Below are 18,473 nucleotides of genomic sequence, written 5' to 3' on the forward strand. Positions count from 1 at the left end.
TGGGCAACTCGTAGAATATTTTGATGCACGAGTTGCCGAGATGAGATAACCTTTGACCTTTTCAAAATGGCGGAAAGCAACGCAAGAGTCGTGAATACTGTTAGCGGATAGTTTTTGTAGTATACAATGTTGTGTCATTAACGATTGTAATATAATGCGTTAACACTCAATTTTCAACTTCGCCGCAATTTCCTTGGTTCATATTTAATCATTTTATGTCATGTTTTATTTTTTTAAATGATTAATTATGTTTTAATCATCAGAAAGCACCACATTTACGTTTTTTTTTTTTTTTTGTAAAGATAAAAAAGATACTCTACTGACACAGACCTTGCGGGTACTACATTACGACAACAAAAGCACTTGAACACAACACACTGGTAAATACCAGTTCACAAGTGGAAAATATCATCTTTTCCATAGCACGTGAAGGCAGCATAAATATCTCACAATTCTGACTTTATAACTCGGAAATACGAGTTTATATCTCGCAATTTTGACTTTATAACTCGGAATTACGAGTTTATATCTCACAATTCTGACTTTATTTCTCGTAGTGCGAGTTTATATGTCGCAATTATGACTATTTCTTGCAATTATGACTTTATAACTAACTAGCAATTGCGAGTTTAAATCTCACAATTCCGACTTTAACTCGCAATTGTCACAACCAAGAACAGAATTAGCATTTTAGACAATATGGCTTCCCCTTGAGAATTCCTTTTCTATTGGGGTTTTAAGAATGGCAGTTTTGATTTTAAAACATTCTAAATAAGATCTGTTTTGTTCAATAACATAATAAAGTATCCACAATCTTATCTTAGAAGTGAAAAATTAATCAAAATTCACATTGTTAAGGTCACCAAACTTTGTGTATTGTTGTAGGTAAATAAAACATAGGCTAATTTTAACACAGACCATATTTATAAACAATCATTCTAAAAAGCCTAGAAAAAAATTCACTGCTGCACACACTTGCTTGCACTAGTAGTCAAGTAAATAAATTGGAACCTTTTTTTAGCATGTAGCCTACAGTGTCTTGTTTACATGGCTGTAACAATAGGTTATGAATAAGAAAGCACAATTTAAAACACATGACATTTAAACTAATTTGATCAACACTGTCCCTGACAAATCCAATATATCCTGTCTGACTTGCCAAACATTCCCATACTTCTGATCAGGTAATACAATAAAATCAGCACAATAGTGTCAAACAACTGAAGGCCATAAGAGGGAGGGGAGGGGAGGGGAGGGCACATGGCCCCTACAACATCCCCCCAAAAGCTTTTATAGCTTAACATATCAGAAAGCTGTTTTTAAATGCCTCACATTTAGTCACATCTTAAATTTAGACTAGACTTTAGCTTCTAATGAAAAACCTTGCGCTACTATTATCTGCTATAGTAGTGGAAATTGTTTTGGTCATTGGTTTTGTTATTCGCGTTTCTGTCTGACTGTAAGCCATGGAATCTAACATGATCTTGACTTAATCTTCTTATAAAACCTTAACCCAGCCCTGAACGCGGGGTGATTAGACGTGTTAGCCGGCACTGAGCTTGATGGTGGCCGTGCACTAGAAACCACAGCCTTTTTTATAAACAAAGAAAAGTTTAGTACTGTATGACAGAAAATAAAATGAAAGCAGAGCTGACAGCGCATCACAGTGGATGACATGCATCTCTCTGCAGCCACACAAATGTGGGAGGAACTGAAGGCAAATCGTCTCGCCCAATACGGCGCAGTAACTGCGGTCACAGCTATTAGTAAGTTACATAATGTCATTTCCTCTCATTCTAACTTTTGGTGGGCTGAAACAACATTTCAGTCAGTTATGAACTAATACAATTTCTTCCATAATGTATTGTAGAATATTATAAACAGCACAGTTTCAGCGCTGTTCAGAAGGTACAATGTTGTGGCTCAAGAGGTACTTGATGTAGCTTAAGGGATAACAGAATTAGAGATTAGAATTCAGAGGCTGTGTTTTTTTTTACTACAAAAAACATGATTGTAATACCAAATGTATTATATATGCACAATTGGAAATAAAATTTTTGGAAATAAAATGTTTTCAAAAATAAATCAAGGCTAAATAGATATATTTAGAAAAGCACATAACTAAATTACTAAAACTAAAATGAAAAATGAAAATATAAAAATAATAGCTATTTTTAGGTTTATAAATACTATAATAGTATTATACTAAAATAACACTTATTCTAATTAGAATTGGATTTGGTTGGTCATTTGTTTTCACAGTGATTGTATACATTCCAATATGTATGTATATATATATATATATATATATATATATATATATATATATATATATTTGTATCATGGATCTCATTGATTTGATATCAAATCTGCTAAAGGGCAACAGCCAGCTCTCCAACAGTGCTTCCAACCAGATCTGTTTAGATCTTTAAAAGTCTGTATTTTCTGCATGTAGAATTTACTTGGTTTCGACTGGAAGAATGTGCTCTTTCACAAATGGATTTTCTTCAAAAATAGGTTTGGTTCTGCTGAGAAAATGGATTGCAGGTGGAGTGTGCCGCTGTCGCGTGCGACTGGATAGAAAGACAGTCGTCATTACTGGCGCCAACACTGGGATTGGAAAAGAGACGGCACGTGACATGGCCATGAGAGGTAAACGCTGCATTTCACACCCTATTTGGTTCCCCAAAGAACAGTTCAGCGAACAGTTAAACAGTTCTTAAAAGAACCCTTTTGTGAATAACCTTTTTCCACTATAAAGAATCTTTTGAGCAATGGAAAGGTTCCATGGATGTTAAAGGTTCTTCATGGAACCATCAATGCCAATAAAGAACCTTTATCTTTAAGAGTGAAGATAGTCTAGATTTTGGAGGATTTTAGCTCAGACTGAATATTTTCTGGGTTTTTTTTCAGGGGCTCGGGTTGTGATGGCTTGTCGAGATCTTTCAAAAGCAGAAAAGGCTGCAGCAGAGATTCGCAGATCTACAGGAAATGGCAACATTGTAGTTCGGCACTTGAACCTGGCATCTCTGTTCTCCGTACGGCAGTTTGTGCATGAATACACTGCCACTGAGGATCGACTGGATATACTTATTAACAACGCTGGTGAGACATTTGACTTCATCAATCAGCAAATCACACTGTGCTTTTAGCTGCATTGTTAAATATTATACATTTTGTGTTGACAAACCTATACTAGGAGTGATGATGTGCCCTAAAAGCCTCACTGAGGATGGCTATGAAACCCAGTTTGCTGTCAATCATTTGGGCCATTTCCTCCTGACTGTTCTGCTCCTGGACGTGCTGAAGAAGTCTAGTCCAAGTCGAGTTATCAATGTATCCAGTATTGCTCACAAAGGAGGTAAAACCCCCTATTAACATCATGCCTTTTAGATATTCTAAAATAAAAAGATATTCACAGCGATATCATAGATGAACCATTTTTGGGTTTCATAAAGAATCTGTCAGTGATCAGTTCTTAAAAATCTAAAGAAACTTTTGTGCAATGGAAAGAGTGTTATTAAATTATTAATGTTTTTAAGGATGAACTTTAAGTGAATGTTAGATGAGAGCAAATGTTGTAAATGCTCATTTGCCCATTTTTTCACAATTAAATATCTAAACTTGTTCTTGCATTGACCAATAACTGATATGGTAACGATATATACATCTCTTCTGTGTCATTTGTAAAAATTATTGCAGAGATGCATGAGACTTTAATCCATACAACATATTTCAGTCCGATGACCTTTCTCTATAGGTAAGATCAACTTTGACGACCTTAACTTCAACAAGACACCGTACGATTCCCTGGTCAGCTACAGGCAGAGCAAACTTGCCAACCTGCTGTTTACTCGCGAGTTAGCACGGAGGATTAAAGGTTTGTGCGCTCATCCCCAGTATATCAATCACGTTCAAACATTAAAAAATGCAGCAAAAAATCTGTTTTAAAAATGCACATTGTATTTTCCCTACATTATCCTTGTTTAATCCTGCTCTGTTTTTATTAGGGTCTGGTGTAACTGTGTACTCCCTTCACCCTGGAGTAATCCGCACTGAGCTGGGACGTTATGTGCAGACCCGCTACCCTCTGCTCAGTGCCCTGTTATCTTTTCCTGCTCTTTTACTGATGAAAACCCCCAAACAAGGTGCTCAGACGTCCATCTACTGTGCGGTTGCTGAAGGGTTGGAGTCTCACAGTGGCTGCTATTTCAGGTGAGCTGTTAAAGAGGGCCTATTATGCCTTGATTTTGTTTTTGGGCTCTACTAGAATATGTTTTCATGCTTAAAGGTATAGTTCACTTTGAAATTAAATTTTGGTATGTTTTAGCTTACCTCAAGGGCATCCAAGATGTAGGTGTCTTTTTTTCCGCAGTAGTTTCAATTTTAATTTTTTTAGGTCAAACCGTTCTTGTCTGTCAGTCATTTCATGCAGGTCTATGGCGTTGGCTACGGCAGTTCATTGGAACAAATGTCTTTAAGGCGACATCTAGTGTATATATCTATGCACCAGTCTGCGTACACGTCACACAGCAGGAAGCGCGCGCGCCCTTAGATCACTTGGACGTGGCTGTGTTACAAGAGGTATAAACGATATAAATACTGTTCGTTTTCTCACACAAACCGCTCGTTTCGTGTCTTAGGCCATCAATGTGTACTTACCATGGGGAATTGTTTTAATTTGGACTCTGTGCATGCTCTTTGAGACAGTGACCACAGACCTGCATTAAATGACTGAAAGACAAGAACGGTTTGACTTAAAAATATCAAAATTGAAACTACTGCGGAAAAAAAGACACCTACATCTTGGATGCCCTTGAGGTAAGCTAAAACATACCAAAATTTTATTTCAAAGTGAACTATCCCTTTAAATGTTCAAAAAACACCTTATTTTTCACATATTCGACATTGTTGCAGCTCCTCTCTTCCCAGTCTGTCAGTAACGCTCTGTTTAGTTCCTATCTCTATGAAGCCCCTCCTTCTGAAAAGCACAATGTTCTCTGATTGGTCGGCTGGATTAGTGTGTTGTGATTGGTCAACCGCTTCGAGTCTGTTTTGCGCCTTAACATAACTGCGAGTTTCAACAGACTACTAACTAACTCAACCAGGAAATAGCGGTGAATATTTCAATGAGGAACATTGTGACGTGCTCATTCCTGAAAGAAATCTTAAGACTACAATGGAGGCGTTTCAGGGAGTTCAAATACAGTGCGTACTGATATAGAGAATAAATGCACGTTCACACCAAGGACGATAACTATAAAGATAACGATAAAGACATAGTTCTAAAAATGGTTCTCAATGTTAAAGGAACCGTATGTAAGATTGTGGCCAAAACTGGTACTGCAATCACTTTCAAATTACTGTAGAGCGGTGTATCCCCTCCCCCCTCCCCCCTGACTCGAGGTTGCCAGATAGGCTGCAGGATCAAATTCTTCTCTGTTTTCAGCCGTCTCCATCTTTCAAAGGCATCTCCTATATAAATCCTTGTTTTTTTTCGGACTTTGTCACGACGTATTTCGGAATCATAACGAGGTCTTTTAGGTTTCGTAATGTTAGACATTTTTTATCCGACACGTTTGTAGCTGCAGCTGTGGTAACTAGAGCAGAGCTGGCAACCCGGATGCCGAAACACTACTGACTTCGTGATTGGTAGATAGGTGGAGGGTGGAGCATCAGGCCAAAACACAACATGACAACATCAACATCAGTTGAGGGCTGCAACTTCACTTTTAAATTACAATATCCTGGCCAGACTACTGTTGTCAGTGATATAAGTATTTGAAATGAACATGATTTCTTAATGTCTAGTGACATATCAGGGCCATTTTATGATCAATTGAAATACATTTCTTACATACGGTTCCTTTAAAGAATAGCAGAGGTTACACCACAACTATAACGATAACGGCACAGAGAAAGAATCACCTTCAGAACGATTTTATCCAGCTGATGAATGATAAAAACATTGACAGCCAATCAGAATCCATCCTGCTGTAACGAGCTCAAGCATTTAAAGCTCAAGCACACGCTTAGAATAAACAGAACGATATCGTCCACTGGTCTGGATGCACATATAGTTATCTTTATAGTTATCATTCTTGGTGTGAACGGGCCTTTCCTCCCTTTAGAGTGACTTTGTGCTTTGTAACTTTGCAGACCTTTTTCATGCTCAAACAGCAACATTACACTCTAAAGAAAGTTGAAAATTTAAGAAAGCATATAGATCACCTTTAATGTTATTATTATTCACTGACCTAAGCCTTTACATCATTAGTGTAACAGGTTTGTATTGTAATTTCTCTAAAGATTTGACCTTTTCTGTTTCTGACATTTATGCTTGACACTGGATGATAATGCGATCTTTTTACAGTGATTGTAAGCTGAAGGAACCAGCTCCTGAAGGTAAAGATGATCTTGCTGCTCTGCGATTATGGGAAATAAGTGCAAAGCTTGTGGGCTACCATGAAGAGAACTGACAACACTCCACCAAGCTCTATTAATAATACCATGCCTACACAGGAATGCTTTGTATGCAGCTAGCAACACTCAGATCATATTTTCTATCTTTGAAGTTGTTTTTTTTATAATGAAAGCTGTATTTAATTGAACTATTAGTGGTTTAATCAACTATAAAAGAGTCTGAATGGCGTTTTGTCTGTATCAGTACTGTAGTAATCCCTATGTCTTGCACATAGCAGTATAAATGTAAGATAATTTATATTTGTCTCATCATTTGCCATTTTAAAGCTGTTTTGAAGTATCTCATTTGATGATTAATAAAGGTTTTATAAAATCATATCTTTATTTGTAACCTAAATAAAATAAAATAACATATATCAATTTTAGGATTAGTCGCTGGTAAAATACAGTGAGAGTATGTAGTCCTGATGTTCGATTCATGTCCAAATCGTTTACAATGAATTCAAATCTTTAAACTGAATTAGTTTATGAATCCGACTGAATTGGACCGAACACTGCACTGAACCTGTATTTTTCTTTTGATGATAATACAATTTTAAATGAAATCATATTTAATAACAATGATAGGCTATTTGGGAAAAAAACAACAGACATAAATTAATTTTCAGTTAGCAGTTAAGCATTAAGTAACGCAATTACGTAATCAAATTACTTTCAAGTAACTAGTGAAGTAACGTATTACTTTTAAATTTACAACAAAATATTTTAGTTACATTTTCAAATAAATAACGCAGGTTTTCCCATTTACTGAAAGACACCTCTCCAGTCCCCATGTTGTGTACGCTTTGGAAACATGGTGGTTTGTGGTAGCGATGTCCAATTCCGAATCATTCTTTTATATGATGAATGATGAGTCGAATCTTTTAAATCAATTCTTTAACGAAACCGACTAAATTGATCCGAGCACTGACTCACTGAACCAACATATTAAAGCTGGTAACGAAATTGTTTTTAGCATTTCTTTTTATGATTAATAAAAGTTTAAAGAGATCATAACTATGCAATCATGCTATAAACGAATAAATAATGCACTAGAAGCTGGTAAAATACAGCGATATAGAGAGGTCGTCTATTTGAGATGTCCGATTCGTGACCGAATCGTTCTTTTGAGTCGATTCTTTCAAATGAATTATTTCACGAATCCGACACTAAACCAACATTTTAAAGCTGATAATACATTTTTTATTTTTTTTATTTTGGTGATTAATAAAATTTACTGAGATAATTATTTACGTAATCATGCTATAAAACACATTAAAGACGTTGGCACAGAAGTTAGTAAAAAACCACACACAGAGTTCTGTGAATTATACGCTCAGGAACGAGCCCTTACCAATATGGCGTTTTATTTACTCCGTTTTACGTAGCTGCCTTGAATTATGGGATATATTGTTCATGCTTTACGAACTGTTACCAGATCAGTTGACCTAGTAAATTGAACCCGCAAGACTGGCAAATCGATTGAACTACAACAGATCCCAAATCAGAGGCGGACCGAATACTCGTGAACACCGGAAGTAGTAGGAAGCCCAGTGAGTTGTCTGTCTCCCATTGTCAACAGTATTTTGTATGCGGGAGTTTACTGATGAAAAGAGCCGTTTATCATTAGTTAAACAACTTTGAAACGATTCGATAATTTGAACCATTTTCAGTGTCAACTAGAACACGTATAAAACGAAAAAATGAACGTGACTCTGGCTGTCAAGCAGTACATTTCCAAAATGATAGAGAGCAGCGGACCCGGGATGAAGGTGCTGCTGATGGACAAGGAGACGGTAAGTGAATTTAAACAGTTTTAACAGTTCAAGCATAAAAGCGCAGATGTGCTTAAGCCACTGATAATCTAGTACTGTGTGGTTTTGCTGTCTTGTTACCTGTCATGTGTCTTAAAGGGATAGTTCATCCCAAAATTAAAGTTTTGTCATGATTTACTCACCCTCAAGTTGTTCCAAACCATTATGAGTTTCTTTCTTCTGTTGAACACAAAAGAAGATGTAAAGAAACTAGACAGAAACTCATACAGGTTTGGAACAAAATGAGGGTGAGTAAATGATGACAATACTTTCATTTTTTGGGTGAGCAATCCCTTTAACCAAATGTAACTATCATTTCTTTTTAAAGTAGAGGTCTGTGTTGCAAAAGTAGTCAGCCGTCTACATAGACAGTGACTAAAAGTGGTCAAAACATTGCTTGTTCTCTTTACTCTTCCTCTGTTACTTTACAGACCAGTATAGTGAGTGTGGTCTACACTCAGTCTGAGATCCTGCAGAAGGAGGTCTTCCTTTTTGAGCGCATTGACTCACAAAACCGAGACAACATGAAGCACCTTAAAGCAATCTGCTTTCTCCGGCCAACTAAGGTTTTTATCATGGTCTCTTATACAATATATAGATTTAGACTGTATTTCCAGGTTATTTCATACTTGAATGTCTCTGCTTTCAGGAGAACGTAGAGCACCTGATTCAAGAGCTTCGTCGGCCCAAGTATAGTGTCTATTTCATCTGTGAGTACCAGAAATTGCATCAATTTACGAGTTTGCAGATTAAGTGTGGTCAGAAGATGAGATTTCACTGACTTTAGGACTTATTCTGTGCAGATTTCAGTAACGTGATCAGTAAGAGTGAGATAAAGGTTTTGGCTGAGGCAGATGAACAGGAAGTAGTTGCAGAAGTGCAGGTGGGCCTTCTTCTTTTTAATTAAGTCTTCTTCATTATTGATTCATAAATATGCTTTCCATATAGTGTCTGCAAAATGTTATCAAACTTTCTAAAAAATGTTGTTCCTCTAGGAGTTCTATGGAGATTTCATTGCTGTGAACCCTCATCTTTTCTCCCTCAACCTTCAAGGAGTATCAAGGGTAAGATAAAAAAAAAAAAAATAGGGAACTAGTTTCAGCTAAGAAAGTTGAAAATGTAAAAAAAAAAAAAAAAAAATAGTAATAGAATTTTTATTTATTTAATAGAGATTAAGGTATGATACTAAACCAAAAACTGGTGCAGAACATGTAAATTAGTTTACAAGATCTAATAAAGTTCTAGTGCTGCTTGAAGTCTTTTTATTTAATTTAAAGGGATACTTCACCGATTAGCATTAAGCTTTGTATCAGTAGAAACCCGGTAGTATTTTCGAATCACCGTGCTTCCCTCCCTCATGTCCCCCTGAGACGAGAGATTTCTGTATTGTGTGTCTGAAAAAACCCCTCAGATGACGCAAAAAATCATCATTTAGCTCATCTGAGGCTTTTTTGTCCAGAGGCGAGAGACTCCAGCCAGTAGGAGGAGCTCGTTCCGCATGTCTTCAACCCGCCCATAGGGGGATCTCACGATAAAACGCCGTCTTTTCAGTTTCGAGTCGACTAGTCGCCTAGTTGTGTTATTTCTCCCGACACTGCCCTCTGTAACCGGTAGGCGTGGCTTGGGAGTGTCCTCGTAGCGAAGCAAGTGCATTCTGGGAGTTGTTGTCTTTCATCCACATGAGCCAAAAATACATTTTCTGGCTTTTCTCAGTCTAGAAGGCACCAACTTCTAAAATAATTTCACATTTCAACTACATAAATGACCCAATTTAAATACACATTCATCTTTCCAGCGGTGAAGTATCCCTTTAAGTTAATCATTATCTCACAACTATCGTCGGCTCTCATGTGAGCACGAATCCTTCTGTTTTAGGCTCTCTGTGAATATTTCTGTGCGTGTGTGTAGGGTCGCAGTTGGGAGCCCAGTGTACTGCCTCGTGTCACTCAGGGTTTGACATCAGTGCTGCTGGCCCTGAAGAAATGCCCCATGATCCGCTACCAGCTCTCTTCCGACATGTCCAAAAGGCTGGCAGAGAGCGTCAAAGTAAGATTTCATTTTGTAATTGTATAACAGATCTGTAATATGCATTATCTTTGACCTTTTGGTGAACAGGTCATTCTTTTATAATTTGATGTACTCTAGATTTTCTTCATGGAGAAAAATGTATTGACTAATGATCTGTTTGTGTTTCCCACAGCAAATCATTACTAAGGAGTATGAACTGTTTGACTTCAGAAAAACAGAAGTACCTCCTCTTCTCCTGATTTTAGACAGAAGTGATGATGCCATTACTCCCCTTCTCAACCAGGCAAGAAACAATGTCTCTTAATAATCTCATATTACAGAACAAGATCTGTATGCAAAATCCCAGTCCTGACCACCAGAGGGAGATAGAGCCCATGGTTTTATTCTGGATTATGTTAGAAAACTGCTAAAACCATGTTAGACATTAAATATGATGCTTTTTATTTTTTTTCTTTACTGTGAGATTTACAGGAGTCAGTGCGTCCTGCTTGCATTTACTGAAAAAAAATGTCACTGCAGCAAAATTAACATTACATAATGATTTAGTGTGCTGATATTGCAGCAAATTCTACATGTGCATGCATTTGCTTCCTCTAGTGGACGTATCAGGCCATGGTTCATGAGCTACTGGGCCTCAATAACAACCGCATAGACCTGTCCAGAGTGCCTGGAATCAGTAAGGACCTACGGGAGGTGGTCTTGTCTGCAGAAAATGATGAGTTTTATGCAAATGTGAGTAACATTGTTGAAAATATTGTCTTTTTGTTTGAAGTTCATAAACAGATTCCATTAAAGAATGTAATACATCATGAAATTATTTACCAAGTAGATTTTTGTTTCAAAGAAAGTGATGTAGTGCACACAACAAAGTCTTGTAACACTTTTTTTTTGTTGAAAAATGTAAAACAAAGAAACATTATGATATACAATATGTCTAGGTGACTAGTTAAATAAGCAAATTTGTGACTTGTCCATGTGTAACTCCTTAGAAACTGTAATAAAAGCAAAAGGAAGAGCCTTTTTTTAGTGATCTGAGACTGTTGGACTGTTGTTTTCTCTCTCTTTCTCTTAATAAGAACTTGTACCTGAATTTTGGTGAGATTGGAACAAACATTAAGAACCTGATGGAGGATTTTCAGAAGAAAAAGCCCAAGGACCAACAGAAATTAGAGTCAATATCTGACATGAAGGTGAGCAGACCAATAATACTGTTCACTGTAGCACATCATCTTATATGAGGAGTGAACCGTGAAGACCCCTGATCCAGAACTTTTATTATTGTTCACTTTCTGGCCCCCTTTGTAGGCATTTGTGGACAACTACCCCCAGTTTAAGAAAATGTCGGGCACGGTCTCAAAGCACGTGACCGTGGTTGGGGAGCTGTCCCGGCTGGTCAGTGAAAGACAGCTGATGGAGGTGTCAGAGGTGGAGCAGGAGTTGGCCTGCCAGAGTGACCACTCCAATGCACAACAGGTCAGAGTTTGACACGCAGTCTAATCACAAAGTGCTGATTTTGATTTTGCAATATCACTATTTTTACTGTTTTTTTTAAATCAAATTAATGCAGTTTTGGTAAGCATAAGAGTCAAGTCAAGTCAAGTATATTTGTATAGCGCTTTTCACAATACAGATTGTATCAAAGCAGCTTCACAGTATTAAATTAAAATAATACAACAAGGTTTGTTTCTAGTGAAATTTATTGATTAATAAAATTAAATTAAATATTCCCAAAATATCCCCAACTGACCAAGCCAACAGTGGCAAGGAACCGAAAAACTCCATCAAGTGACCTAATGGAGAAAAACAAAAACCTTGGGAGAACCCAGGCTCAGTCGGGGGCCAGTTCTCCTCTGGCGTTTATGAACTAGAGGCCGGATTGTAGTTTGAGAAAGAGTAGAAAGAGACTTCTTTCAAATACATAAAAAAAATCTTACCGACCCCAAACTTTTGAACCAAGTGAATGTCAATCCACAACGGTTTTTGTGATTGCCTACAGTATGTCAAGTGCTGTAAATCTAAAGATGACCTTGTTCCTCTTCCTGCAGAGCCTGAGGCGGCTCCTGCAGAACCCTCGGCTTTCTGAGATCGACGCTGTGCGGCTGGTGATGCTGTACGCGCTTCGCTACGAGAAACACAGTAGCAGTATTCTGCCCAGCCTGATGGAAGATCTCAATCGCAAAGGGGTGTCAGAGAGACACCGCAAGGTGAGGGACTGTGTCCTGTCGCACGGTGTATTGCTATTGGTGGATGATCCAGATTAAAGGAGAACTCCGGTCAATTTTAACATTGAGCTCATTTTTTTGTACATTTGGAGTGCTGTCAATACAGAGAACAACGACAAAAATCGGTGTTGCCTACACCGAGTTATTCTATTTTTAAAATTTGCACCCTGTTGACTTCAATGGGGCAAGTACTAAACCTGCTTTTAGCCTCTTAACATCCTTGATGTGTCATTACAAGTGCACAGAAAATGTGAGTGATTCCTTCTGAGTGAACACGAGTGAGTCTGACTGCAGTAGATGTGAAAGAAATGTATAAAAATGATGTTATTTAAGCCAGCGCTCATACCTGTATTTACATCCTGTTTTTCGGTTGAAGTCCAAAGTAGTCGATTGCCGAGTTCACGCGCGTGATCATAAGTATTAAACCTATGCGTGTGAACTCTGCAATCGACTACTTTGGACTTCAACCGAAAAACAGGATGTAAATACAGGTATGTGCGCTGGCTTAAATAACATCATTTTTATACATTTCTTTCACATCTACTGCAGTCAGATCCACTCGTGTTCACTTCACTCAGAAGGAATCACTCACATTTTCTGTGCACTTGTAATGACACATCAAGGATGTTAAGAGGCTAAAAGCAGGTTTAAAACTTGCCCCATTGAAGTCAACAGGGTGCAAATTTTAAAAATAGAATAACTCGGTGTAGGCAACACCGATTTTTGTCGTTATTCTCTGTACTGACAGCACTCCAAATGTACAAAAAAATGAGCTCAATGTTAAAATTGACCGGAGTTCTCCTTTAATTTGATAAAGTACTATTACTAGTACTATTATTAAAAAGGAAAGCAACTTTCCTGTACTGCAGATGGTGCAGGCCATGGTGGAATATGGCGGGAAACGAGTCAGAGGAAGTGACCTCATTGCTCCTACAGATGCTGTGGCCATTACCAAGCAGTTTTTCAAAGGACTTAAGGTAGATCATGTTTATGTAGGGCTGTCAAACGATTAATCGCGATTAATCGCATCCAAAATAAAAGTTTGTTTTTACATAATATATGTGTGTATGGTGTATAATTATTTTCTATATATAAATACACACACATGCATGTATATATATATAAAATATTTATATATAATATAAATTATATATAATATAAATATATATACACAGTATATACATGCAAATATTTCCTAAATATATACATGCATGTGTGTGTATTTATATATAGAAAATAATTATACACCGTACACACACATGTATTATGTAAAAACAAACTTTTATTTTGGATGCGATTAATCGCGATTTATCGTTTGACAGCCCTAGTTTATGGCTGCATTATTCCTTACATTTTCAAAGCACAAAGTCACTTCAAAGGGCGTTATTCTCTGTTTCTGAACTCCCTGAAACGCATTTCAGAATGATCAAACAAGTATTAGAGATGCTGTGCAATAAAACTGATCTAGTTATCCAATCACAGCCTCTGTTGAGGCAAAAGTCATGTGAGGTTTTTGTTGCACATCGAGGGATTTATTCGGCAAATATGTTTCGTATCGTAGTTTATGCGCATGTCTTCTTATCGGATAAAAAATGTCTCAATTTGGAGTACATACAATTAAATGTATGCGCATTTTGGTGTTTCTATCCAGTGATTTATTTATAAAAATAAAAAAATAAAAAAAATACGCATAAAAATAGGTGTATGGAAACATACTCAATGTAAAATATGTGGAAAATGATGTTTTAAGAAGCATGAAAACCTATTCTAGTAGACCCCAAAAACAAGATCAAGACTTTGTAAAAGGGCATTATAGGTCCTCTTTAACATGTCATATTGCCAAAGCCACATTCTGTTTAAAACTTGTTTGTGTGTTTGGATAGGGAGTTGAAAATGTGTACACACAGCATCAGCCGCTTCTACATGACACGCTGGATCAGCTGATCAAGGGTCGTTTGAAGGACAGCCAGTTCCCCTACCTCGGGCCAAGTTCTCTGAGAGACAGGTGATACAGATACATAAATAGACTGTCATTCACACTCATGCATTAATAATATACAAGCACACTTATAGGCATTTAATGTGAGCTTTTTGTTGTTGCTTTGAAAGTGTGTAATTTCTGTGTCACTACGAAATGCTGTTTTCACACATCTTACCAGTTAAATACATTTTAAATGCCCTGTTTCATGTACAATTCAGCATCTTTGTGCTTGGATGGAAAGCATGGACTAGAGCTGCACGATCACTGATAAATTGAGAATCACGATTGTTTTGTTTTTGTTTAAAATATCACGATTCTGAATAGACAACTAAACAAAATAACATGTAATTTACTTGAGGTTCTGACAAAATGTTAATTGCTGCACTCTATTTAGATTTAAATGTTTTTTAGAAAATTTAATTCAATGACTCACTCATAAAGACTTCACTTGTTTCATTCCTGGATGAAACAGCTTTTTTTGAACAATCTCTTGAATGAATGATTCAAAGATGAGTAAATTTATAATAATCACTTGATGATGTAATCCATTCAATCTTCATTTGAAGTGCCAAGTTACTATCAAAAGGTGATTCACTCTATTTCGATCTCTTTCGTAGACATCAGGGTTTTTATCTGAACTATAAATGTTTATCCCTGTGCTTCTGTGATTTGAATTAGAAATAATGACACTGTGTGGTTGAAAAGAGTGTTTGTGAAGCTGTTTCATATTTCTATATGACACTTGCTCTCTCTGGATCAGCGGCAGCACCAACGCAGATTTGCATGTCCGCTGTGATCATACATGTATGTCAGTGGTTTACTAGACATAGCGACTGGTTGTCATTAAAGGAGAACTCCAGTCAATTTTAACATTGAGCTCATTTTTTTGTAAATTTGAATAAAAAGATATGAATAAAAATGATGTTATTTCAGCCAGCGCTCATACCTGTATTTACATCCTGTTTTCAGTCGAAGCCGACAGTAATCGATTGTCGAGTTCACGCGCATAGGTTTAGTACGTACGATCATGCGCCCAAACTCGACAATCGATTACTGTGGACTTCAACGGAAAACAGGATGTAAATACAGGTATGTGCGCTGGCTGAAATAACATCATTTTTATCCATATCTTTCACATCTACTGCAGTCAGATTGACCCGCGTTCACTCCGAAGGAATCACTCAAATGACCTGTGCATTTGTAATGACACATCAAGGATGTTAAGAGGCTAAAAGCAGGTTTAAAACTTGCCCCATTGAAGTCAACAGGGTGCAAATTTTAAAAAGAGGATAACACGGTGTAGGCAACACCGATTTTTGTCGTTGTTCTCTGTATTGACAGCACTCCAAATGTACAAAAAAATGAGTTCAATGTTAAAATTGACCGGAGTTCTCCTTTAAGGAATAAGTTCATGTGGGGGTTTGAATCAATTGTGCAGCTCTAACATGGACTGCAGTTAAAGAAATGTCCTCCTTCACACTCTGTCTCCACTCTTTAGACCTCAAGACATTATCGTCTTCATAATTGGCGGGGCCACTTACGAGGAGGCGTTAACTGTTTACAACCTGAACCGCACAATGCCAGGGGTGCGCATCATACTCGGCGGCACGGCCATTCACAACACTAAGAGGTCAGTGTTTTTAAATGCTCTCAACGCTGTTGTCTCTTTTCACCATCTCACTTCTATCCACAAGCCCTAAGGCCTTATTCAAATAGGCTCCAGGTTACATCAGTGACATCAGCGCTAGAATGGCATTGTGTAAAGAACATACAATTGTTGTTCCGTATGACTTCATTGAATCATTCAGGTTCTCATTCTGAACGAGGTTTCACTCTAGACTATGTGGATTTTTGTTTCTAAGATGATTTAGAGTTCTCCAAGATATTGCATTGCTTATTTAAGATATTAATTATATATGTACTATATACACTACCCCTCAAAAGTTTAGGGGGTCAACAAGATTTTATAAAAAAAAAAAAAAAAAAGACTTTTATTCACCAAGGATGCATTAAATTGATTATAAGTGACAGTAAAGACATTTATAATGTTACAAAAGATTACCATTTCAAATAAATGCTGTTTGTTTAACTTTCTATTCATCAAAGAATCCTGAAAAGAAAAAATGTACACGACTGTTTTCAACATTGATAATAATCAGAAATGTTTCTTGAGCAGCAAATCAGCATATTAGAATGATTTCTGAAGGATCATGTGACCATGAAGACTGGAGTGATGATGCTGAAAATTCAGGAATAAATTACATTTTAAAATATATTACAATAGAAAACTGGTATTAGTAATACAATTGTATTTCAAATTGTAATAATACTTTACAATATTATTGTTTTTACTTATTTTTTCTGTATTTACATATGTTGTCTGCCATGTAAACTCTAAATGAATCTTAATGTTGTTTAGTTTAGCTAAACTTCATAAAATCCACCTAATTTAACCAGATCTGTGGCGTTTGTACACTATAGCCATTACAGTAGATACTAGTTTACCTAGACTCTATAAACTTCCTGAAACAAAATATGTCAGTTAAATATATTTGCATGATAATTTTGCTTTCTGTTTGTAATTTCTCATTTTGTTATCCACTGAGGATTGTTTAAACAGCCAAATCCAGTGCTGACTGTACTCATGCATTATAACGCAAATATGTTCCCCTTCTCTGTCCCAGCTTCCTGGAGGAAGTGACGCTCGCAGTGGGTTCAGGTGGAGACCGGACACAAGGACGAGGCCGTCAGCAGAGCCGACGTTGAGCTGTTTATCATCACTCATATTAATGTGTGCTGTCTGTCCGCTGAACCCTGAGCTGAGCACATTCGCCCTCTTTTTCTCTCTCCTAACATTCCTTTCAAATGTTTCAGTTTTAGGGAGGAAAATGGTCACACTGCACAATAAGGTTCAATTCTTTAACATTAATGAACAACAATTTGCACAGCTTAAATAAGACAATAATAAATATACTATTGTTCATTTTTAATTCATGCATGTTCATAAGAACAAGCAACAACTTGAATTGTTAAAAATGTGTTAGTATATGTGCAGAAATATGTTGTAAACATTAGCCTAGATTAATAAATACTGTAAAATTCTTGTTCATTGTTAGTTCATGAGACTATGCGCTAACTAATGTGAATGAATTGAAATGTTTTGTAAAGTGTTATCATATATATGTATATGTGTGTGTGTGTTGATAATGGTATGTGAAACACTGTAAATGTGCATAACTTTTATGATCACGTGTAAATAATGCCCCAAAAGTCTTCACAATGACAGCATTTTTATTTATTGGATTGGTGATGCTACATTTGATCATTTCTGACTACTTTATGTTCAGTAAAAAAGTATACAAGTATATAACTTTTAAATATACTATAAACAAAAAAGTGAACAGGCTGCTCTGTGTATATAACTTGGGTCACAATAATGTGAAATTTTGCATCAAAAGTGCCCAAGAAAACTGGAAAAATCATTCCAACTATTGGGTTTTAAAAAAAAATGTTTCACCTTATTTGTTATAATTTTTATTATTATTTTTAACATCCCTATCCAGCTGAATTAAATGGCATGCTGCAAATATCCAGACATTAATAAATGTTTTTAAAAATATAAAAGAATATGGATATTTATTTGCAGCGTGTCGTCTGCTCATGAAAAAGAGCTCATCAGTTCAGCCTGTTTGATATTAATGTCAAATGCTTTTATCAATTAATATGACAGTTCTTGGTGGACATAGAGTTTAAATCGGCTAACTTTAAAGCTGTGTATAAAACATCGACGTATTTGCATCTCAGTGTGTCAGTACATGCATGTCTTCTTTTTTTTTGGACTAAGCTTTGCCTTTGTACATACTGTAGCTTGATAAACTGGACAACATGATAAGTAAGTGACGATATTTTATGATGCTCTTCAATAAATGAAAAGTAAAAAAGAAAATTTCAGACCAATACATTTTT

The 18,473-nt window shown here is 36.5% G+C and overlaps 2 protein-coding genes across 2 annotated transcripts; both read left to right on the forward strand.

Moving 5' to 3' along the window:
- Positions 1-1,448: 1,448 nt before the first annotated feature.
- Positions 1,449-6,799, forward strand: LOC307163269 (retinol dehydrogenase 12). Its single transcript, XM_079879300.1, has 7 exons — positions 1,449-1,766; positions 2,518-2,652; positions 2,914-3,105; positions 3,200-3,361; positions 3,761-3,880; positions 4,011-4,215; positions 6,374-6,799. The coding sequence occupies exons 1-7, from the start codon at positions 1,676-1,678 to the stop codon at positions 6,477-6,479; spliced, it is 1,011 nt and encodes a 336-aa protein (XP_079735426.1). The 5' UTR covers positions 1,449-1,675; the 3' UTR covers positions 6,480-6,799.
- Positions 6,800-7,989: 1,190 nt separating this feature from the next.
- vps45 (vacuolar protein sorting 45 homolog) lies at positions 7,990-17,977 on the forward strand. Its single transcript, XM_079879210.1, has 15 exons — positions 7,990-8,258; positions 8,708-8,842; positions 8,926-8,986; positions 9,080-9,159; positions 9,272-9,340; positions 10,185-10,322; positions 10,477-10,587; positions 10,902-11,036; positions 11,381-11,494; positions 11,610-11,777; positions 12,350-12,508; positions 13,396-13,503; positions 14,410-14,531; positions 16,006-16,137; positions 17,192-17,977. The coding sequence occupies exons 1-15, from the start codon at positions 8,166-8,168 to the stop codon at positions 17,271-17,273; spliced, it is 1,707 nt and encodes a 568-aa protein (XP_079735336.1). The 5' UTR covers positions 7,990-8,165; the 3' UTR covers positions 17,274-17,977.
- The last annotated feature ends 496 nt before the right edge of the window (positions 17,978-18,473 follow it).

The sequence above is a fragment of the Squalius cephalus genome (assembly GCF_949319135.1).
Source record: "Squalius cephalus genome assembly, chromosome: 8".
NCBI classification, from domain to species: Eukaryota; Metazoa; Chordata; class Actinopteri; order Cypriniformes; family Leuciscidae; genus Squalius; species Squalius cephalus.

Coding starts and splice junctions, on each gene's coding strand:
- LOC307163269 (XM_079879300.1), top strand. CDS start 1,676: ATGCATCTCTCTGCAGCCACACAAATGTGGGAGGAACTGAAGGCAAAT. Junction 1,767..2,517: donor AACTGCGGTCACAGCTATTA/GTAAGTTACATA, acceptor CTTCAAAAATAG/GTTTGGTTCTGCTGAGAAAA. Junction 3,106..3,199: donor TATACTTATTAACAACGCTG/GTGAGACATTTG, acceptor AACCTATACTAG/GAGTGATGATGTGCCCTAAA.
- vps45 (XM_079879210.1), top strand. CDS start 8,166: ATGAACGTGACTCTGGCTGTCAAGCAGTACATTTCCAAAATGATAGAG. Junction 10,323..10,476: donor GGCTGGCAGAGAGCGTCAAA/GTAAGATTTCAT, acceptor TGTTTCCCACAG/CAAATCATTACTAAGGAGTA. Junction 11,495..11,609: donor AGTCAATATCTGACATGAAG/GTGAGCAGACCA, acceptor CCCCCTTTGTAG/GCATTTGTGGACAACTACCC.